Source organism: Equus quagga, chromosome 3 (genome assembly GCF_021613505.1).
Source record: "Equus quagga isolate Etosha38 chromosome 3, UCLA_HA_Equagga_1.0, whole genome shotgun sequence".
Taxonomy (NCBI): Eukaryota; Metazoa; Chordata; class Mammalia; order Perissodactyla; family Equidae; genus Equus; species Equus quagga.
In genome coordinates this window covers 73,219,804-73,244,535 of record NC_060269.1, presented here as the reverse complement: position 1 = coordinate 73,244,535, position 24,732 = coordinate 73,219,804, and the positions used below count along the sequence as shown (strand labels likewise).

Here is a 24,732-nt window from a genome sequence, read left to right as displayed (position 1 = left end):
CAGCCATTGGATCAATGAAGAAGTCAAAGGAGAAATCAAAAAATACCAGGAGACAAATGAAAATGAAAATACATCATACCAACTCTTACAGGATGCAGCAAAAGCGATATTAAGACAGAAATTTATAGCAATACAGGCCCACCTCAACAAAGAAGAAAAATCTCAAATAAGCAATCTTAAACTACACCCAAAAGAACTAGAAAAAGAAGAATGGACAAAGCCCAAAGTCAGTAGAAGGAAGGAAATAATAAAAATCAGAGCAGTAATAAATGAAATAGAGAATAAAAAAACAGTGAAAGGATCAATAAACTAAGAATGAATCTTTGAGAAGATAAAGAAAATTGACAAACCCTTAGCCACAGTCACTAAGACAAAAAGAGAGAAGACAAATAAATAACCAGAAATGAAAGAGGTGAAATTACACTGGATACCACAGAAATACAAAGGATTAAAAGAGAATAAGATGAAAAGCTATACATGAACAAATCAGATAATCTAGAAGAAATAGATAAATGCTTAGACTCATACAACCTCCCAAAACTGAATCAGGCAGAAATAGCAGGGCTGGCCCCATGGGTAAGTGGTTAAGTTTGTGTGCTCTGCTTTGGTGGCCCAGGATTCTGCTGGTTTGGAGCCTGGGTGCAGACCTAGTACCACTCATCAAGCCATGGTGTGGTGGTGTCCCACACAGCACAACCAGAGGCACTCACAACTAGAATATACAACTATGTATTGTAGGGGTTTGGGGAGAAAAAGAAAAACAAAAAAAGTTGGCAACAGATGTTAGCCCAGGTGCCATTCTTAAAAAAAAAAGTTAAAAAAAAGAAGAAATAGAGAATCTGAATACACCAATCACAAGTAGAGAGATTGAAACAGTAATCAAAAACATTCCAAAAAACAAAAGTCCAGGACCAGATGGCTTCTCTAGTGAATTCTACCAAACATTCAAAGAAGGCTTAATACCTATCCTCTCAAATTGTTCCGAAATATTGAAGAGGAGGGGAGGCTTCCTAACTCATTCTATGAGGCCAACATTACCCTGATACCAAAACCAGACAAGGACAACACAAAAAAGGAAAATTACAGGCCAATATTACTGATGAACATAGATGTAATAAACCTTAACAAAATATTAGCAAATCAAATACAGAAATACATTAAAAGGAACATACACCATGACAAAGTGGGATTTGTTCCAAGGATGCCCAGATGGTTCAACATCTGCCAATTAACCAATGCAATACACCACATTAACAAAATGAGGAACAAAAACCACATGGTCATCTCAATAGATGTTGAGAAAGCATATGACAAGATCCGACATCCATTTATGATAAAAACTCTCAATAAAATGTGTATAAAAGGAAAGTACCTCAACATAATAAAGCCCATATATGACAAACCCACAGCCAAAATCATACTTACCAGTGAAAAACTGAAAGTCATTTCTCTGAGAACAGGAGCAAGACAAGGGTGCCCACTCTCATCACTCTTATTCAACATAGTACTGGAGGTTTTGTCTAGAGCAATTAGGCAAGAAAAGGAAATAAAAGGTATCCAAACTGGAAAGAAAGAAGCAAAATTCTGTTTGCAGATGACATGATTCTATATATAGAAAACTCTAAAGAATCCACCAGAAAACTATTAGACACAGTCAACAACTACTGCAAAGTTGCATGGTACAAAATCAACATGCAAAAATCGATTGCATTTTGGGGCCAGCCCCATGGCTGAGTGGTTGGGTTTGCACTCTCCACTTCAGCTGCCCAGGGTTTTGCTGGTTTGAATCCTGGGCGCCGACCTGGCACCACTCAACAAGCCATGCTGAGGTGGTGTCCCACATAGCACAGCTATAAGGACATGTAACTAGAACATGCAATTATGTACTGCGGGGCTTTGGGGAGAAAGAAAGAAAAAATTTGCAACAGATGGTAGCTCAGGTGCCACTCTTTAAAAAAAAAAAATCAACTGCATTTCTATACACTAGTAATGAACTAGCAAAAAGGAAAGTTGAGAATATAATTCCATTTACAATTGCAACAAAAAGAATAAAATACCTAGGAATAAACTTAACCAAATAGGTGAAAGATGTATACACTGAAAACTATAAGACATTATTGAAAGAAATCAAAGAAGATACAAAGAAATGGAAAGATATTCCATGCTCAGGGATTGGAAGAATAAGCATAGTTAAAATGTCCTTATTACCTAAAGCAATCTACAGATTCAGTGCAATCCCAATCAGAATCCCAATGACATTCTTGACGGAAATAGAAAAAAGAATCCTAAAATTTATTTGGAACAAGAAAAGACCCCAAATAACCAAAGCAATCCTGAGAAAATGAATACGGCTGGAGGTATCACAATCCCTGACTTCAAAATATGCTCCACAGCTAAGGGCCAGCCAGTTGGCATAGTGGTTGAGTTCGCACACTCTGCTTCGGCGGTCTGGGGTTTGCAGGTTTGGATCCTGGACATGAACCTATATACTGCTCATCAAGCCATGCAGTGGCAGCATCCTACATACAAACTAGAGGAAGACTGGCACAGATGTTAGCTTAGGGCTGATGTTCCTCATCAAAGAGAAAAAAAAAAACCCAAAAAACAGAAACAACAAACCTGTAGTAATTGAAACAGCATAATACTGGCACAAAAACAGACACACAGATCAATGGAACAGAACCAAAAGCCCAGAAGTAAAACCACACATCTACAGACAGCTAATCTTTGACAAAGGAGCCAAGAACATACAAGAGAGAAAGGAAAGTCTGGTCAATAAATGGTGTTGGGGGGCCAGCCCCATGGCCAAGTAATTAAGTTTGTGTGCTCTGCTTGGGCAGCCTGGGGTTCACCAGTTCAGATCCCAGATGCGGACCTATACACTACGCATCAAGCCATGCTGTGGCAGCATCCCACACAGAAGAGCTAGAATAACTTACAACTAGGATATACAACTATGTACTGGGGCTTTGGGGAGACAAGAAAAAAGAAGATTGGCAGGAGATGTGAGCTCAGGACCAATCTTCCTCATCAAAAAAAAAGTATAAGTAAATAAATGGTGTTGGGAAAACTGGACAGCTACATGCCAAAGAATGAAAGTAGATCATTATCTTACACCATACACAAAAATTAACTAAAAATAGATTAAAGACTTGACCGTAAGACCTGAAACCATAAAACTTCCAGAAGAAAACATAGGCAGGACACTCTTTGACATCAATCTTAGCGGCATATTTTCAAGTACCATGTCTGATCAGGCAAGGGTAACAAAAGAAAAAATAAACAGATGGGACTATATCAAACCAAAAAGCTTCTGCACAGCAAAAGAAATCACCAGCAAAACAAAAAGACAACCTAACAATTGGGAGAAGATATTTGCAAACCGTACATCTGTCAAGGGATTAATATCCAAAATGTATAAAGAACTCATACATCTCAACAACAAAAACCAAACAACCCAATTAAAAAACAGTCAAGAGATCTGAACAGACGTTTTTCCAAAGAAGATATACAGATGGGCAACAGGCAGATGACAAGATGTTCAACATCACTAATTATTAAGGAAATGCAAATCAAAGCTACAATGATATACCTCACACCCATCAAAATGGCTATAATTAACAAGACAAGAAATAACAAGTGTTGGAGAGGATGTAGGGAAAAGGGAACTCTCTTACACTGCTGGTGGAAATGCAAACTGGTCCAACCACTTTGGAAAACAGTATGGAGACTCCTGAAAAAGTTAAGAACAGAAATACCATATGATCCAGCTATTTCACTGCTGGATATTTATCCAAAAAACATGAAAACATGAATGCGTAAAGACACATGCACCTCTATGTTTATCGCAGCATTATTCACAATAGCCAAAACTTGGAAACAACCTGAGGGCCCATCAAGGTACGAATGGATAAAGAAGATGTGATATACATGCACAATGGAATACTACTCAGCCATAAGAAATGATGAAATCTGGCCATTTGTGACAACATGGATGGACCTTGAAGGTATTATGCTCAGTGAAATAAGTCAGATGGAAAAAGTAAAATACTGTATGATCTCACTCATAAATAGAAGATAAAAAAACAACAAACAGGGGATGGCCTGGTGGTGTAGTGGATAAGTTCACATACTCCGCTTCAGCAGCCTGGGGTTCACTGGTTTGGACCCTGCGTGTGGACCTACACAGCACTCATGAAGCCATGCTGTGGTGGCGTCCCACAGACAGAATAGAGGAGGATTGGTACAGATGTTAGCTCAGGGACAATCCTCCTCACCACCACCACCACCACCAACAACAAACAAACACATAGATACAGAGATTAGATTGGTTTACTGGAGGGGAGGCAGGGAGGGAGGAGAGTGAAAGGGGGGACTGGGCACGTGTGTGGTGATGGATGGTAGTTAGTCTTTGGGTGGTGAACATGATGTAATCTACACAGAAATCAAAACACAATTATGTACACCTGAAATTTATACAATGTTATAAACCAATGTTACCTCAATTAAAAAAAAGATTTTAAAATCTAATTCTCTTGTGAATATAAAATAGCTGTGAATATAAATATATTTTCATTTTGTTATTAGTAAAAATGATATGCCTTTGTGATTTAAACATTAGTCAAAATACGGGTACAGTTTAAGTTTTTAGAATTTTAGTAGTACAATTAAAATAGTGGAAAATGAGGCATAGACTCTGTGCTAAGTTGCTAAAGTGTAGAAGAAAATGTTACTAGAACAGTCGCTGTATTATCTTCTCCCAGAATTATCTGGGTGTGCTTGAACTTTTGGCAGTTTTAGTGATACATTTTGTGAAAGATCTCAGCTTAATAAGACTAGACACATAGTTTTGATTGCCTTACTTTATATTTGCTTCACTTTGCAAATTTATCTGTAAATTTCCTATTCGGTGCTGTTCTAATACCTTGCTTGTAAGAGAGAAGAGAGAAACCAAAGTAACGTTTGGTCCCTGCGTTTGGCGTTTGTCAAGGAAGTCAGAGTAATTCCTAAGAGGCCATTCACGAAGGCTATTTGAGAAGCTTTCATATGAAGTAACTTTAAAATGAAGACTCTTGAAATCCACTGAAACTGCATCTTGCTTATGATGGATTCTGTATTAGCACAGCAGACTTCATCAGCCTGAATGGAATGGTGGCTCTGTGCTGCTGAGAAGACAATCTCACAGGGAAAATAGGCTATGAATCTTTCATTTCTGCAAGCCAACTTTAATTCCTACACTATTTTACACTATTGAAAAATCAGTTTATTTCCACTCATGATTTAATTTTATAACTGTAAAATAAAAACTACAGATAGAGTTTCATTTAAAAACTACTGAATCAGACTGTCATTTAAAAGGATCTTTCAGAAGTAAGGTAAGTATAACTACTAGTCTACCTTTACTAGAAGTAAGTACTTTTACTTAACATATTATTTATTCAGATAGTTACTAAAACCAGAATTTAAAATCTATTTAGTTGACCCATTTAAAGTTGGTGTGTTTTATTCCTGTCATTCTTTTTTCTTTTCCAGGTGATCTCTGTAACTGAATTATTGAACTGATAGAGAGTTCTCTCCTCCTGTTTGGAGACTTACACTATTTGACCTTTCTGTCATTAGGTTCATTTAATTTTTTATTACACTTAATTTGTATTATGACAGCAAATTCAGACTGGTGGATTACTTTAAACTTTCCTAGGGTATTTACAGATTTACTTCGTTCTTGAAATATAAAAATACTGGGAGGGCATTCTGTTTTTTATATATATATGTATATATATATATATATTTTTTTTTTTTTTTTTTTGAGGAAGATCAGCCCTGAGCTAACATCTGCTGCCAATCCTCCTCTTTTCTCTAAGGAAGACTGGCCCTGAGCTAACATCCATACCCATCTTCCTCTACTTTATATGTGGGACGCCTGCCACAGCACGGCTTGATGAGCGCTGCCATGTCTGCACCCAGGATCTGAACCAGGGAACCCCGGGCCACTGAAGTGGAGCGTGCGCACTTAACCGCTGCGCCAGCAGGCCAGCCCCTGTTTTATATTTTTTTATTAAATTAACTTTAGAATAAAAAAACCATAGGGAAGCTCTGTGTAGTGAAATCACATATTTATTAAATCTTTGGTTCTACGTACACTCTCCACATATTTGTACTTTATTTTTCTCTCATGTAAGATAATTCATTAAAAGAAACAGGTGATGGAAAATAAACTTTTTAATGAAGTTTTAATTCTGTCAATTCCATTTTTATTTTGCTTGCATCACAGCGTGTAAGAAGTTTGGGCCCCAGTATGCCAATAATTAGAGCTCCATTTGGAGCTGTGATCAAGATGGCTAAAAACGCTACTGTCATCACATCCTTCGAATATGCTTCCAAATGGGGTGCGTTGATTCTTGCTGTTTCTAGAGCCAGAGGACCTAATACAGCCTGCATTTAGGGGTGGGAAGGATGAGGCATAAAGAAAAATGTTAAACAGTGTTAACATATAATAAAAGTAAATGGCTTTGTTAAAATCAACAAACAAAACTTAGCACTAAACTCTTAGAATAGAGACAAGACAAAGTGCTGAGGAATTTTCACGAATTGTTCATCAATTCTATGTTCTTCCTAGCAAATGTACTTGGAGGAAGAGTGTAATAGTGACAGGTTAGCATGCAGACATTTGGGGCTGATTTTGCACTCTTGTCATCTCAGCTGTCCCTGTTCAAATGTCTGCCTGGGGTACTCCTGTCACTCAGAACTGAGCGTTCTGACTGAACCAGGGTCTTGCTAACTTGCCTTTACCATGTACCACTTGGTTCTTGGCTGCAACAAGACAACACAAAATACTAAGGTTTCTCCTGGTTCTCTAGGACTTTCTTGCTCATTTTCCCCTGTTCTTCCTACTTGGGAAACAGCGTGATGCAGGAAAACTGACGAGAGGTTGGAATCTAAAAGCTGGGCCTGAGAGTGACTTGTGGCATGGCACTCCAAGCAGCCAGCCTGGCCCATGGACCTGCTTTTCTAACCAAGGCACACAGAGAATTTTGTGGCATGGAAACTCACAAGCTTCTGTTTAGGAATAACAATGGAGAAAAGAATCTCAGGAAATCAAGGCGTTAGGCTGCCAGGTTAAAAAGGTTAGCAATAAGTAGCAATACTTTGTAGTAGGAGAAGAATATCGTTGAATCAGAGGGCAAACCTGCACAGGCCTCCCCTTCCTTTCCTTTATTCATTCATTCAGTCGTCATTCATTTTTGGAGGCACACAATGCTTATTTACTATGTACCTCCTGTGTGTCAGGCACTGTGTCAAGTGCTAGGGAGAAAGTAATCAAACACCCAGACACTGGGCCTGTCCCTCCCATTCAGGCTCTTGGGGAGACTCAGTCATTAATGAAACAGTCGTCCAAATGAAATGGACAATTAAAAACAATGTGTCCATTCTTGTGTGGTGGAGTGGGTATCAGGGGCAGTAAAGAGATATTTTTAAAAGAATCAATGTGTCTCTACTTTAAAATCATAACATTTAGCTCTACAATATTCAGCAAAATGTAAAAATTCCAATTTTCAGATATATTCTTATTTTATATTCTGGGAAATAGAAAGAATGTTTTCATAAGTTTAGGAATTATTTGTCATTAAAAGTACATTTTTCAATTTCATAAGAATTGATTTTAAAACAGATTTCAAAAGATTACATTAAATGTAATGATAGTTATGATCAATTGAGCTAATAGCGCACATTTTTCGAGTGGAGTAACGTTTTTCATCTAGAATTTTCAAACTTCATCCACATTGACATGATTAGAATGGCTTTAACATGTCCTTACTTGGACCGTAGCTTTGGGCATCCAGGATAAAGCAATGAATATTTTCTCCTTGAAACTAAAGCCAGCAAAACACACCAATGCAAATGCAGAAGAAATGCGAATCAGTAACGCCAGACTCAAGGTGGCAACACAAAGGCCTACAACAGATAAAAACAAACACAAATAACAAAATATTTGGCAAGAAGTCATTCTTTATGCCTAGAGATGTGATTTGTAAAAGTGTTGAAAGTATTTTAAGACTATTTCCTTTGTCTTTATTTAAGTAAAAATAATAATCACAAATCTGATTGAGGCTTCTAGGTAAAGTGCAAGAGATTATCTGATGGTAGAGGTACCATGAAAAATAAGATAGATTACATTTATTTAATTCTGACCTGATAGACTTTGAACTTTTACTATAAATGGAAGTATTCAAAAGGGGCTGATGGTATCTAATATTTCCCCTCAGAAAAGAATCCTAGTCTCCACTTCCTCCAGACATGCGGGCGGACTCAGGGCTGTCTGCAAATGGTGCACACGGGGTGAAGGAAGATGGAGCTGTTGCTACAGCCACATGAGCTTCCCAAAGCCCTTTTAGCATTCAAGGACACATTGTAAGTAAAACACAAATTATTCGTAGTTTTCTTAAATATTTTCAAATCTTATATTTCTTGTGCCTCTAGTCACTCTTACCAATAGCATTTGACTTAAGAGATGCAACAGATACTTCTGATCCGACCAGACCAAAGAGAAGGGGTTGAAAAACATTCCACACGGTTGAAATAATCTTTTGGACTTTCATCTACAGAAAAGAGTAACGCATGTTTAGTCATCGTGGCACATAAAAATAACTGCATTTCAGAAATTTAAAGTTTCTCTTAACATTTAATAAACTTAAGATATTTTATTTGTAGAAGAAACATTAAAAGTTAATAAAAATTGAGTAGGTTAATTCTTTTACTCAAATACTTAGGTAAAATTTGATTAAAAGCAATCTACAAAGCTATAAAATAAAAATATTATTTGGTAATTTTGTCATGGAACATGTAAGTCTTTGGAGTTCCAGACATGTTCTGATGGGTCAGTAAGAGTTCTGGTTTTCGTCTGTCAGGTAACTGAACAGAGTTGGAACTGTATCACCCTGAGGAGAAGAGACTCAGCATCACGCCAACATTTCACTCAAAAGGGAGCTGGGAACACCCTCCTAACAATTATCCTGGAACTCAGCTCCCTGAAAGTGAATCCTCATGAGTCCCTAGCTACTAGGAAGAAAATTCTGGTAATCTGTTAGGCCTGCTTCCAAAGGACCCATGTTGGAAATTTCAAAGTTATTTTTTCCCTAAAACCAAACCAAAAACATAGAATAGATTCTTATTTGGTTGCTGCCCTGCTTCCCTTTCTGGGACTGAGTCCCTCCCAGTGCTACTCCCCCAAGGATGTGGTGACAGCAGAGGCCCCTGCTGACGGAACTGCACCCGGCTCTCCTCCAGGAGTAGGGTGCAGAGGCTTTTGTCTCGGTCTGGGCTTATCCTTTCTCTATAGAAGATACACAAAACCTTGATATCTTTTGTTTGGGGCTTAAAGCTATCTTCATAACTATTCTCCTTATGATTGAATTTTCTGATTGCCATTTATAAAAGTAAAGTTTAAAAAAGGAAAAAAAAGAAAAAACAATATTACTCTTTCTTCTTTATAACACATTATCCTATTTATTACTGTTTTTCTTTTTTGCTTTTGCCGAGGAAGCTAACATCTGCTGTCAATCTTCCTCTTTTTGCTTGAGGAAGATTAGCCTTGGGCTAACATCTATGCCAACCTTCGTCTGTTTTGTATGTGGGTTGCTGCTACAGCATGGCTGACAAGTGGTGTGAGTCCACACCTGGGATCTGGGCCCGTGAACCTGGGCCGCTGACGCGGAACACATCAAACTCAACCACTATGCCGTGGGGCTGTCCTCTCCTATTTGTTACTTTTAATCTTTAAAATCTATTTATTCTTTACTGTTTGATTTTCTTATCATATAAAAAAAGAATTCTAGTAGTTTTCATTTCATTTATCTAATTGTAATTTATTATTAACCATTTAATTTCTTTTATAATTAGGATTTTATTGGAATACTAAACAAAATGCCAATATGATTTTTGAGTAGGGAACTTCCCAAGCTGATTCTAAAATCTATCTAAGAAAGAATATGGGTGGTAACAGCCAAGAAATACTTTAAAAATAACTACAATGAGAGAGAATCTTTTATATTAGATTTTGAGATATAAAACTACAGTGATTTAAAATAGAGTGGTATTGGCATAAGAATAGATAAGTGGGACTAAATAGATTCCAGAAATGAACTTGTATGTACGTGAAAGGTTAGGTCATGTTAAAAGAGGCATTTAAAAAATCACTGAAAATTAATGTCAACAAATTAGTCAATAAATAATTTGGCAAAAATTGACTATCCAATATATGTTCATATAAATATGTATCTATTATATGTATGCATATATGTCTATGAATACATATATATATCTAACCACACACATGTATATCGTTACCTCACAGCAGTCAAAAAAATAAATTCCAGATGGATTAAATTACTGAATGTAAAAACAAAATGAACAAAAACTACCAAAGTATTAGGTGATAATACAGAAGATATTATAATGTTTATAATCTTATAATCTTGGGTGAAGAAATTATTCTTAAAAAAGATACAGAATCCAAAACCAAAAAGGAAAAACTGACAAATTTGACTATAGGAAATTTTACTTCCATACAAATGACATTATAGCGGCCAGCCCTGTGGCCGGGCGATTAAGTTCATGCACTCAGCTTTGGTGGCCCGGGGTTTGCTGGTTTGGATCCTGGGCATGGACTTATGCACTGCTCATCAAGCCATGCTGCGGTCGTGTTCCACGTAGAAGAACTAGAATGACCTACAACTAGGATATACAACTATGTACTGGGGCTGTGGGGAGAAAAAAACAAAAGAGGAGGATTGGCAACAGATGTTAGCTCAGGGCCAATCTTCCTCACCAAAAAAAAAAAAAAGCATTAAAAAAAAGACATCAGGGGCTGGCCTGGTGGCGCAGCGGTTAAGTGTGCACATTCCACTTCATCGGCCCCGGGTTTGCCAGTTCAGATCCGAGATGTGGACATGGCACCACTTGACACGCCATGCTGTGGCAGGCGTCCCACATATAAAGTAGAGGAAGATGGGCACGGATGTTAGTTCAGGGCCAGCTTTCCTCAGCAAAAAGAGGAGGATTGGCAGCAGATGTTAGCTCAGGGCTAATCTTCCTCCAAAAAAAAGGAAAAAGAAAAAGAAAAGGAAAGAAGAGAAAAAAAAGACATCAGAAACAAAGTTGAAGATAAGCAAAAATTATACACAAGATGTATATAACAAAGGATTAGTAGCCCTAACATACAGAGAAACTCTATAAATTAGGAACAAAAAGCTAAAGAAACCAATCAAAACATGAGCAAAGAATATGAACAGGTAGTTAAAAAAGAATATATGAAGAGAAGTTTACCTCATTACTAATCAGAAAAATGTAAATAAAGAATAACAATGTTATATAGGTTCTTACCATAAGATTGTAAAAAAAAAAGGAGAGCTAGTGATAATATCCAGGGTTGTTGATGGTTTGAGGTATTGGGGACTCTTCTACACTGGCGACAGTAAGTAGTGTAAAAAAATAAAATCTTTCGAAGGGATAATTTGGCAGTAGTCATCAAAACAGAAACATACCATGTCTAAATTCAGCAATTCCAGTTCTAGGAATCTGTTCCTAGAGAAGTGCTCGCACATTTGCAAGAAGACACGCAAACTGAACTGCTCGTGGCAGCACTGTTCGTAACAACAAAAAACAGCAGTGATCTAAATGTCTATAAATAAAGGATTGAGAAGAGGAAATGATTAACCCTGAGAAGGGGGTTTGCTATTTGGAGCGGTGTGGGAAGAGGAATCTTACATTTTGTTCTATATGTGCACCCTCTGTATTGTTTGAATCTTTTATGAGCATGTTTTCATGTATTAATTGTATAACTAAAATTTTAATGAATAAAATAGTTAAATCAATAAAAGTTATGTAATCATATTGCAAAACTTGGAAAAAGAATGAGGCTTGATGTGATAACTCAATTTCTGATTGCATTTTAGTGTATTTCCAGGTCCTTTTTCTCCCTAAATATTTCATTTCCTTGGAGACACTAACTTCTGGAACACCTTCCAACTAGAACAAGGAGATTTCCTAAATGTCCATTATAAATATTAAAAAATGCAGTTATTTTTTTTAAAAAAAATGGTGGATTAAAAATATTCACCTTTTCTTTGGACCAACTCATCCCTGCGATGAAAGTCAGCACCAGCGTGCACAGCCCTCCGGCCCCGTGCAGACCCAGGCGGTGGCCGCCCAGGACAGCAGACACGCACAGGCTCACGAGCAGGAACGCCCTCTTCAATGAAAGCCTCGTCTAGAATCAGACAGATATTTAGAAACTAACTTACATTAATATGTAATACACTATTTGCATTATCTATCATGTATGATTGACCCTTTGATACCATGTCTCTATATTTTATATTAAATAACGTCTAAAAGTTTGACTTTCTTCTTCACCAAAAATGTTAGCAGACTTAGTATCGTGACCAAACTTTCAATTATTGTCTCATCATCTGCCACATCTTTGATACTAATGTCAGTAAAATGGTTACAATATTTTAACGAAGTGAAGAAGGAAAAAAAAAGAGACCCATATAATGTGTAATTCCATATAACATATCCAATGAATTAAAAATAAATTTCTGAATATCTCTTTAGCTAAGACAATGGTTAGGGGGAAACATGGAAGTTGCGGGAATACAAGAGTGATGCACACGCTGTAAGGCAGGAAAGGGTTGAACCTGTCAGTGTTGCCATAGTCAAAGGGAGCAGGAGTGAACTTAATCAGGGAATATGGAGAGATAAATGGGAATCTATATCTCCAAAAATGTTCAAGGGAAAGTTTGGGGGAAAAAAGGTTAGGAAAAACTGTCAGGAGTCAATAGGCAAGTTAGTGAAGAAGGGGTGGGGTGGAATGGAGAGGGTGCTCTGAGTTGAGTACATTTTCCTGATATTCCTTATTTGCCAAATTGCCATTGCCCTGCACCAATCACAACTTGGGTTTAAGCAGAGTAGTCACTGAAGGCTACTTTTGGGAAAGAGAATTGAATATTAAATTTAATATTTTATAGATCTTCCAAAAGTTCAAATTTTTGAAAGAAATGTCTAATACTACACTTCTAGAAAATAGATTAATTTTTTATTCACCTGATCTCCACTTGGAAAATATCGAAGAAAAAATCCCAAAAGAGTTCCAACCAGCACACCAACAAGTACGTCCCAAAAAGAGGCTATGACGTTACCCAGTATACCACCTGTAAGAGCACACAAGCAGGAAAACATTTCACAGAGAAACATTCTAACACGCCCAACACAGCAGAAAATCAAATCAAGGTGCTTCTTGAAGAAAGGCACATATTTTATAGAACAAATATACAAAAATAGACTTTTAATATTTACATATGTGAAAATATACACAGATTTATTTGATAAATTAAATATGGACTCTCAAATAATTTATATTTATACACAACTGGGAAATGTTCATTGAATAAATAGGCCAGAAAACAAAGAAGTGATAAGCCACAAAGTAGTCCCCTTACACACCCAACCTGAAGCACCAGGTGAGGTAGAAGAACGGACAGAGACCGACAAAGGAGCACCTCTGGCACCTAGCACCTGGCTGGTAATGTTTCTTCTCTGATGTACTATTAAGACAAAGATACAAATGATTTAAACATAAAAAGAACAATAAAACAACAACATAAAAAAGATTTATTCCAGGGTCAATCCTAGGAATATTCAAGGGTCAATTGAGTTTCCAGTATATTTTATGTATGCATATCTGTAGCTTATTATAATAAGCTTAAAAAAATGATCCTGGGTCACAAAAAAGTTCAGTTATGCTCTGTGAATTTAGGTCAAGGCAGCATGTAAATATATGTATTTTAGAAATATTTTTTCATTAAAAACAATAAAAATAAGGGGTGACAACAGCAAAATGGTGGAATGGGAAGCCCCAGAACCTCGATCCCCCACAGAGACACCAACTTAACAATATACAGTCCGAAAGCCTTTATGACAGTCTACAAACCAACTAAGAAGTTGCAGCAAGAGAAAAGTGAGTCATCATATCCACAGGAGCACTTATAAGATTACCAGGGTATTTCACAGTGGAAACCTTACAGGCCAGAAGAGGGTGGGATGGTATACTCAAAGTGTTGAAAGAAAAAACCTGCCAACCAAGAGTAGTATTCCACAAAATTGTCCTTCAAAATGAAGGAGAAATGAAAACTTCCCCAGATAAACAAAAGCTGAGGGAGTTCATCACCACTGGCCTTGCATTACCAGGAATGTTAAAGGGAATCCTTCAAGTGGAAATAAAAGGACCTTCGATAGCAACACAAAAGCAGACAAATATAAACCTCTGGTACAGGTAAGTATGTCGATGAATTCAGAATTCTGCAATACTGTAACAGTGGCGAGTAAATCACTTTTAATTTTGTTATAAAATTTAAGATAAAAGCGTAAAAAATAACTAACCATAAAATTATGTTAGCGGATACACAACATAAAAATATAATTTGTGGTGTTGATAACATAAAGCGAGGAGGATGAAGTTCAGTTGTTACCACTTTAGAATAGATTGTTATAACTATAAGAATGGAAAAAGATACTCCATGCGAATAGTAACCAAAAAAGCAGGAGTGGTCATACTTATATCAGACAAAAAAGATGTTAAATTAAATACTGCCACAAGAGATAAAGAAGGACATTATACAATGACAAAAACGCCAGTTGACTCAGAAGACAAGGTTAGATCTCAACATTCGCCATATTCCAAAATATACACGTATTGGAGATCTATTGTGTAAAACCTTGAAAGTCCGTGAAATTTTCAGTGACAGTTTATATGGTCAGGAGGTGGGAGAGGATTTTCTGAGCATCTACCTGCTGGGTTTTTCACTTTTTTGGTTCTCCTCAAATTAGGTTTGGTCTCCTGTAGCATGTTCCCATAGCATCCTATCCTACGTGATATTCATCACCTTTGTAATTATCTGTTTAATATAAACTCCTGGAGAACACGGCCACATGGGTCTTCTGTGTCTGCTGTGTCAGCGGGCAGTACAGGGTGGAGCTTAGAAGTGCGGGTCTGGGGTCAGACTGCCAGATTCACATCTTGGCTCCTCTACTCATTGGATCTGTGATTTTGAGCAAGTTACTTAATTCTGTTCCTCAGTTTTCTTATCTGTAAAATAAGCATAGAGCTATTGTGACTATTAAATGAGTGGGGACATCTATGGAACTTGGAGCAAGTACCGAGCAATTACTCAATAAAAGCCGATACTGTTGTTCACTGTTTATCCTCAGAGTTTGGCACAGTGTTTGGCACAATGGAAGAGCAGCACAAAAAATATTTTTTGACATAATGACTGATACCAGTCACGTAGGAAAAGACTGCCAGATTAGACAATAAAAAATTTAGAACTTCTGAATGGCAAAAAAAGAGATAAAGTTAAAAGGCAAATTACAAATTGGAAAAACTATAGGATATAAAACAAAGGGTTATAATTCTTAATTTTATGCAGAATCCTGACAAATCTAAAAGAACAAAAGATGAATACATCTATAAGATAACAGGCAAAAGATTTCAAGAAAAGCAATTTATAAAACCTCCCATTTGAAGAGGCCTCATCTTCCACCTCTCCAATTAGCAGAGGTAAGAAAGACTAGTATACCTATTTTGAAGAAAATGAAGAGAAAGTGGTAAGTCTGTGCACCCTGGTAGGAAATGATATTGTGACAATATGTTTTAAAAAGCTTATAACTCTATATACTTTTTAGCTCAACAATTCCACTTTTAAGATTAAGAAAATATTAAGTAGGTACAACTATTTAGCTACAAGATGTTCAACCAGGCATTATTTTAATAGGAAATATTGGAGTCAAATTCAATTTTCAACGGCTTAAGTAATTATGATGCAGCCAATCAAATAATATGCAACCATTAAAAATGTCATAGAAATATATTTACTGAAAAGAAATGTGTTTGTGATATAAAGTTAAGTGCAAAAAAACTCAGGTTACAAGAAAACATGGTCCATGTTCAATAATTTCATAAGAATATTGAGAGAGAAGAGAAAGAGAGTGTGAGGGAAAGAGAGAAGGAAAGAGGGAGAAGTCTGGGTGGATTTACATCAAAATATTCAGAATTATTATTCTTGGGGTCACGAGTATTGCATATTTTGTTTTTATCTTTTCCTTTTTTTCCTTCTTATGTATTTACATCTTATGATTTTAAGAGAAACTATATATACTACTCTTCAACTTAAAAATATTTTGGTGCTTCAATAATACAGAAGACAATTTCAAACATTGCAGATAATTAAAACATTACTAAATTTGGAAATGTTTACTTTCACAATTTCTGCAGAGTGATATTCAAGACTAAATATCACCTTTGGATTCAGAATTGGTGCAGGATATTGTCCCACCACTACCAAAAAGGCACACAATTGTCCACGCCCTGTATACTTAAGTTGTCTTAATAATAGAGCAACCAGTTATTTATAATGATGGCCAAAAAGGTACATTTCAAAAACATCTACTAAATATATTAGTAGTACTAATAATATTGCTGCTTAAAATTTTCTATCAAAAACTGTGATAACATTCCAAAGTAATATGATCAGATAAATGGTAATAATATAGGTTATAAAATTAATTGAAATATATGATTATTAAAATGAAATCATTTGTGTTAAGCAGTGGTTTCTTAACCCATTGAAATTTCTTCCCTGGTCTAGAATGAGCTTTCTACAAAGAATAAAAGATGTTAAACGTAAATAAGTCATGGTTTATAAATGGAGCAGTAAAGCTGGAAACCTTGTTTGAAGAACTAACGCAGAAAGAGCTATGACGCTACGGCAGCTGCTGTATTTTCTTGTTCACCTGTGGAAAAGACGATGCTCAAGCATGTATTGAATCCAGTGATAGCCAGGATGTCTTCCAAACTGCTAGCAGCTATTAGTAAGGTTGGAATGCCTTTCTCAATACCATATCCTTTTTCTTGCAAAACCAGCATGGAAGGGACGACAACAGCAGGAGAGACAGCGCCTAGTACAAAACTGAGAGAAAGACTTTGAAAACCAATTTTAAAACATCCTTTTAACCAAATAGTGTTTTATATTAAATTTTACAAGTATGTTAACCTTTACAGCAACTTCAAATGGAACAATTCTGCTTTTGAGTGAATGTCATTTAATGGTGGTAAAACTTTTCACGTATTTTTTAGTGCTGGCTAAAATTTTATAGAGATTTCATCCAAGATGTTGGGCTGAGCACAGTTGCAGCCTCTGCTGCCATCCCTAAATCCTCTGAGATAAAGATAGAAAAGTAATAGAAAAATCCATAACCTAACTGGAGAAAAGAGAGGAGTCCTCAAGGGACAAGAAGCTACGTGTATCCCAGGAAGATAAGAGACAGAGAGTTTAGGATCGAAAAAGGAAACCATAAGCCAAAATGTGCATAAGTAAAGATTGCTACAAAGATATGGTGTACTTCTAAAAATGCTCCAAGCCCAGAAACGGCAGATGCTGGGAGCAGGAGGGACCTCTGAGGAAATCAAATGGGTGATTATTTGGAGTACCACTGTAAGATGGCCAGACAAGTGTACTCTCTACCATTCCTACCTCTTGAACAAGCCAATAAGGGACAGAGGTGTCTGCCCCAAAGAACGAATAGTGACTGTGGGCACCTAAGTTATGAAGGCGAGTGAGAAAATTCCTGGAGTGGTTGATGACATCCATGAGGAATAGGGAAACTCCTGCCCAGAATACCTTCTGTCAGTATATCTCATCCAGAACCTTGCCTCATCTTTTCCACATTCAATTTATAAAGGCTGAGGTGTACCCCATGGAAAGATGCTCTTGGGGCCCCACCAGAGCCCATTTACCAGGCCAGTGCATACATCCCCCAGCTGCTGCTTGTTGGCTGCTGACTACTGACACCTGCAGCTTTCCAGGAGCCTCCCCCCATGACAAGAGCTTACTTGGGGATGCCTAGGTTTCCCCACCCCTACCCTCCTACCCTCCTTCCGGATAGCTCCTGCCAATGACTGACTGATGTGAGGGTCTTACAGGTTAGCGCCTTTTCCCCTGGCTGTACAACCTCTCTGGTACATTTTACGCTCAAGATTGCCCTGTGTACTCAAGAAGAGTCTAGAATTCTCTGAAAACACATATTTGCCTACTTCAGTGGTTCCTGAACTTTACTGCACATTGGAATGACCTGGTGTATTTTTTATCTGTTGCTGTATAACAAATCATCCCCAAATTTAGCAGCTTAAAACAACAAACATTTATTATCTCACAACTTCTGTGGGTCAGGAATCTGGGTGTGGCTTAGCTGTATGCCTCTGGCTCAAGGTCTCTCACGAGGTGGGTGGGTGAAGACCTGCTTCCAAGTTTATTCACATGGCTGCTGGCAGGCTTTCAGTCTCTTGCCATGGGGACTTCTCCTCAGGGCTGCTCACGACATGGCAGCCGGCTCCCACTCAGAGAAGCAATCAAAGAGAATGCAAGAGAGAACATGCAAGCTAGAAGCCATGGTCTTCTCAAACCTAATCTTACAAGTACATCCTATCACTTCTGCTCCATTCTGTCCGTTAGAAGCAAGTCAATAAGTCCAGCCCACAGTCAAGAAGAGGGTATTACACAGAAGTGTAAATATCAGAAAGCAGGGGTCAGTGGGAGCCGTCCTAGAGGTTGCCTACTGTGTACTTGGAGACCTTTGAAAAGTACTAACGCCTGGCTCCCGTTTCAAGACATTCTGACCTGATTTAGGATGGAATTCGACTAGAGTACTGGAATTTTTAAAAAGTTTTTTAAAAAGACATAATATAAAATTTACTCTCAACCATTTTTAAGTGTACGGTTCGGTAGTGTTAACTGTATTCATATTGTTGTGTAACAGATCTCTAGAACTTTTTCATCTTGCAAAATTGAAACTCTATACCCATTGAACAATGACCCTTGTCCCCCTCATCCAAAGCCCTGGAAACCACTATTCTACTTTCTGTTACCAAGATTTTGACGACTCTAGTAGTTTTTGTCCTGGCTTATTTCATTCAGCATAAATTCCTCAAGGTTCATCCATGTCGTAGAATGTGACAAGATTTCCTTCTTTTTTACAGCTGAATAATATTCCATTGTACATATACACCACATTTTCTTTATCTATTCATCTGTCAATGGATATTTGGGCTGCTTCTACCTCTTGGCTATTGTGAAAAATGCTGCAATGAACGTGGATGTGCAAATACCTTGCTGAGATCCTGCTTTCAATTCTTTTGGATATATACCCAGAAGTGAGATTAATGGATTATATGGTAATGCTATTTTTAGTTTTTTGAGGAAACTCCAAGCTGTTTTGCATAGCAGCTGCCCATTTTATATTCCAAACAGCAGTGCACAAGTGTTCCAGTTTCTCTACATTTGTGTCAACACTTGTTATTTTCTGGTTTTTTTTTTTTTTTTGGTAGTGGCCAACCTAATGGGTTTGAGGTGATATCTCATTATAGTTATTATAGTTATTTTTTTTCCTTCTTCTTCTCCCCAAAGCCTGCCAGTACATAGCTGTATATTCTAGTTGTAGGTCCTCCTGGTTGTGCTATGTGGGATGCCCCCTCAGCATGGGTTGATGACTGGTGTCATGTCCACCCCCAGGCCCCGAACTGGAAAAACCCTGGGCCACCGAAGAGGAGCACATGAACTTAACCACTTGGCCAAGGGGCTGGCCCCCTCATTGTAGTTTTGCTTTGCATTCTCTAGTGATTATAGATGTTGAGCACTTTCATGTGCTTGTTGGCCATTTGTATATGTTCTTTGGAGAAATGTCTATTCAAGTCCTTTGCCCACTATTTAGTCAAGGTTTCTTTTTTTTAATTGTTGAGTTGTAGTTCTTTATATATTCTGAATATTGATCTTTTCGGATATATGGTTTGCAATTATTTTCTCCCATTCTGTGTGTCGTCTTTTCACTTTGTTAATTGTTGCCTTTGCTGTGCAGAAGTTTTTAAATTTTATGCAGTCCTATCTGTCTGTTTTTGCTTTTGTTGCCTGTGCTTTTAGTGTTATATCCAAGAAATCATTGCCAAATTCAATGTCATGAAGCTTTTACGTGTGGTTTGCTGGTTGTAATATTCCTGGTTGGCAGGTTTTTTCCCCCAGTATTTTGAATATATCACACCATTCTCTTCTGACCTGCAAGGTTTCTGCTGAGAAATCCAATTGTTATCTTGTGGGAGCTCTTGCTGCTTTCAAGATTCTCTCTTTCTGTGACTTTTGACAGCTTGAATATGTGTCTCAGTGTAGGTCTCTTCAGTTTTATCTTAGTGGGGATTCTTTCAGCTTCTTGAATTTGTATGTACATTTCCTTCCTCAAATTTGGAAGTTTCTGGCCATTATTACTTCAAATGGGCTTTCTGACCATTTATCTCTCTCTTTTCCTCCTGGAACTCCCATAATGCATAGACTTGTCCATTTAACGGTATCCCATAAGTCCTTTAGGATCCCCTTACTTTTTTGTGTTTGTTTTTCTTTTTGCTCCTCTGACTCAATAATTTCAAATGACCTGTCTTTGAGTTCACCAATTCTTCTGCTTGATCCAGTCTGATGTTGATCTCCTCTAGTCAATTTTTCAACTTAGTTATTGTATTCTGCAGCTCCAGAATTTATTTCTGGCTCTTCTTTTTTTTACAGTTTCTATATCTATGTTGGTATTCTCATTTTGTTGATGCATCATTTTCCTGATTTCTTTTAGCTCTTTGAGTATCTTTACAATGGTTACTTTGCATTATTTGTTGAGTAATTCATACATTTCCATTTGTTTAAGGTAGGATTCTGGAGATTCATTTTATTCCTTTGATTGATCCATGATTCCCTGTTTCTTTGTATGCCTTATTATTTTTTGTTAAATTTCTTATTTGAAAAAACGGCTACCTCTCCCAGTCTTTATGGATTGTTTTCACTAGGGAAATGTCTTCACCAATAAGACTATCTAGAGAATCTATTGACCTCTCAAACCTTTCTGGGATGTGTCTTCTCTGGGCTCGGGTGTGTTATCTCCAGCTGAAGAGTTTTGCTGTTTTCTACTCTGGAGCACCCTTGGATGTCTATCTGAAGTAATGCAATATCTCTGGAACTGTAACAACCCATAGGACTCACCTTTGTTTTCAGTGGACCTCAGGCATCCAAAGTGTGCCACTCACTTTTCTGTCAGTGCTCGGTGTCAGGTAAGACAGAAACCAGTCCTTTGGGTAGCCCCTCAAAAAGCTAGCATGTAGGACACATGTTCCAGCTTTTTCTTTCCTTCATGAGGGGGAAGTCCTGAGTTGGGAGTTTTCTCCTGATTGCCCCTTGCTGTGCAGGAAGGGGTATAGGGTAAGGTGAGTAAGTGCAATGAAATGTCCAAATTGCTTCAGTGTGCCTCTTCTTGGCCTTGTGTTTACATGGGATGCTGTAACCTCTCAAGTGGTTTCTGGAGTTCTCACAAAGGTAACCTGGTCCTTATATTGTTAAGTCAGTGTCTCTGTGGGGGAAGGAGAGCCTGGGGCTTCATATTCTGCTATCTTGCTGACATCATTCCTCTTAATCTCGGGATTTTCAAAAGCTCCCCAGGTGATTTTAATGCATAGCAAAGTTTGGGAACCACTAACTTTTCCCACAGTCTTATCTGGCTTCCTTCACTTAGACGTTTCTACTGAGAGCCCCCTCAATAAATCACTTGCATAAGAATCTTAATCTCAGCCTGAGCTTCTAAGGTACCTTGCTTGGCAATGTGACTGGCCTGTTCCCTGAAAGAGGGCAATAGCAAATAGATAAAGAAATCACAAGTTAATAGGGAGTTTCAAATACAAAAATGAGCACCTGTTAAAGTATCACCAAATATTTGGGAAAAGCCAACACTTTGAATTGAGATACTATGTTCATTAAATGGGAAAAATTTATCCCTGAGGAAAGAGATATACTAGAAAGAGAGAAACCAGACCATGACTTCAGAATAACTGTAAATATCCTCAGAATCATGAAAGTATAGTGCATCAATCCATAACATTTCAGCTATAGCTCTTAGAAATTAATCAATGCAAAAATTAAAGAAAGAAATAGGTGATACAAACATAGCTGAAGAGTGAGTTAATAACTAGAGAAAATTTTCCAGTGTGTACTGCAAAAAGACAAGAGGTGAAGAGTCTAAGGAAAAAATAGATATGGAGGAGGGAATTACAAAAGGACTTAATAAAAGACAACTGAGGAGAGACCAAAGATATATCCAAGACTTGGTGAAAAAACACACAATCCTCTGATTGAAAGATCTCATCAAATATTGAGTAAAATAAATTTTAAAACAACATGGATGGACCTTGAGGGTATTATGCTAAGTGAAATAAGTCAGAGGGAGAAAGTCAAATACCATATGATCTCACTCATAAGTAGAAGATAAAAACAACAATAAACAAACACATAGCAATGTAGATTGGATTGGTGGTTACCATAGGGGAAGGGGGGAGGGGGGAGGGTAAAAGGGGTGATTAGGCTCACGTGTGGTGATGGACTCTAATTAGTTTTTGGGTGGTGAACATGCTGTAATCTACACAGAATTCTAAATATATTACGATGTACATCTGAAAACTATATAATGTTATAATCCAATGTTACTGAAATAAAATAAATAAAATAAATAAAAAAATAAAAAGACCCACCAAAGGATATAAAGGAATTGTTTTTAATTTAGTTTTAAAAAATGCCTTTACCTTTTAGAAATGCATACTGCAGGATACAGGAGTGCAATATCATCATGTCTGTAATTTACTTTAATATTAATTAGGGATTGTTAAGTTTAAGTTAAGGGTATTTAGGTGTTCATTATATTATTCTCTCTACTCTGTTTCATGTTTGAACAATTTCACTCAGAAAAAAGACCTATCTGAGAGTGTTCTTCAAACTTTAATACACAAACAAAATTACATTAGGATCTCATTAAAATGCAGACTCTATTTCAAAGTTCTGGGGTGGGGCCCAAGATTCTGCATTTCTAACAAGTTTTTAGGTGATACTAGTGTTTCCGGCTGAGGAACATACTTTGCATAGCAAGAAATTCTTTATAGGAAAAATTCAGAAAACCAAGCTTCCAAAGAGAAAAAAATTAGATTAGACTACCTAAAAAAGGAATTAAGAATTAGTTTGATAAGAAAATCCCCATGAGCAAATTAATGCAAATAGATAACAATGATATGTTTAAAGTATTGAGGGAAAATAATTTTGAACCTAAAATTTAATACTAAGAAATATGGAAGTCATTTTCAGACATTCAGTGATGCAGTTTATCATCCACTGATCAGTTTTAAAAGAACTAGAAGATCAACTCACCGGGAAAACAACTTAGTAGAAAAGAAAGGAGATCAGAAATAAAAGGATATAGGCAGGATTGTATGGACATTAAGAATAAAGCCTCTAAAACTAAAGTTCTGGATCCACCCATTAGTTGTCCGACCTTAGGAGAACCAGGTATCATCTCTTTGTCTCAGTTTACATACAAAAAAATTTGGAACACTTCACAGGGCTGTTATGAGGATTAAATAAGTTACTAATTGTCAAGCACTTCACAAAGTTCCTGGCACATGGCAAGCATTATATAAATGTTTGCTACTACTATAATTATTATGATTATCGTTGCAAGAAACAATGATGAGCAGCAAAGCATTGATAAATCTATAAAAGTGTTTATTGTAAAGAAAACTTAAAAATAATCTCAGACTAAGGCTCTAGATTACATCAACTGTTGAGAGAATATATGAGGGAGTGGAGAAAAGTAAAAACATGCTATAAATTTAAGTGCATGTTTTCCAAAATTATAGGTAATCACTAGGGGAATGACTTTCTAATTTCTAAATAGTAAAGGAATAAACAAAAGTGAAACAAAGAAAATGCTGTTAATCCAATGAAAGGTAGGAAAAGTGAAAAAGAATGAAAATCATAAGAAAGTATATTTTAATAAGTAAAATGAAAGCATTAAATTGATCTCTAATGAATTAGATGGATGGATCTGTTTAAGACAGAGCCTCTCTGACTGGACTGAAAAAGTTCAGCTCTGAGTTGTTAGTAAGGTATACATCTAAAACAAAATGGTACAGGAAAGTTGAAAATTATAAGTATGATGACCAAATTGGATCCATTTTATGAATGAAAGTTTGGCTTACATTAGAAAGTTAATGAACATAATTCACTATAATAGAATAAATGAGAAAACTCATATCATCTCAATAGAAGCAAAACAATCATTTGATAAAATTCTACACCTATTTACAATAAAAACTTTCAGCAAACTAAGGATATAAGGGAACCCATAATCTAATAAAGGGAAGCTACAAAATACTTATAACAAATATAGGATTGAGACAAAGATGCCTACTATCACCACTTCTAATCAACATTATATTGAAGGTCCTAATCAGTGCCATAAGGAAAGAAAAATAGATTGTCTATATATATTGGAAAAGAAGAAGTAAAGCTGTCATTATCCATAGATAATATGGCTGTACATGTAGAAAAGCCAAAGCAACCTACAGATAAAATTTGAGTTAATGAGTATACCAAGGTTGCTGGAGACAAAAGCAATATGGAAAATAAATAAATTAATGTTTATTTATTTATATTAATGAAATATTAATTAATAAATAAATATGAGCAACAAATCATAAAAATGTAAAAAAATAAAGGTACTATTTATAATATCTTTGAAAACTATCAAATGCCTAGGAATAAATCTAATTAAACATAT

At 36.7% G+C, this 24,732-nt stretch overlaps 1 protein-coding gene across 1 annotated transcript in view; it reads right to left on the bottom strand.

Annotated features, from left to right (window-relative positions):
• Window positions 1-6,151: 6,151 nt before the first annotated feature.
• SLC9B1 (solute carrier family 9 member B1) overlaps window positions 6,152-24,732 on the bottom strand; it is a 67,382-nt gene continuing 48,801 nt past the window's right edge. The window contains exons 8-13 of the mRNA XM_046656837.1: window positions 16,846-17,021; window positions 13,102-13,208; window positions 12,116-12,265; window positions 8,489-8,597; window positions 7,817-7,953; window positions 6,152-6,432 (exon numbers count right to left, since the gene is read on the bottom strand). Of these exons, the coding sequence (XP_046512793.1) occupies window positions 6,220-6,432; window positions 7,817-7,953; window positions 8,489-8,597; window positions 12,116-12,265; window positions 13,102-13,208; window positions 16,846-17,021 (892 nt within the window). The 3' untranslated portion in view covers window positions 6,152-6,219. The remainder of the gene's footprint in view (window positions 6,433-7,816; window positions 7,954-8,488; window positions 8,598-12,115; window positions 12,266-13,101; window positions 13,209-16,845; window positions 17,022-24,732) is intronic.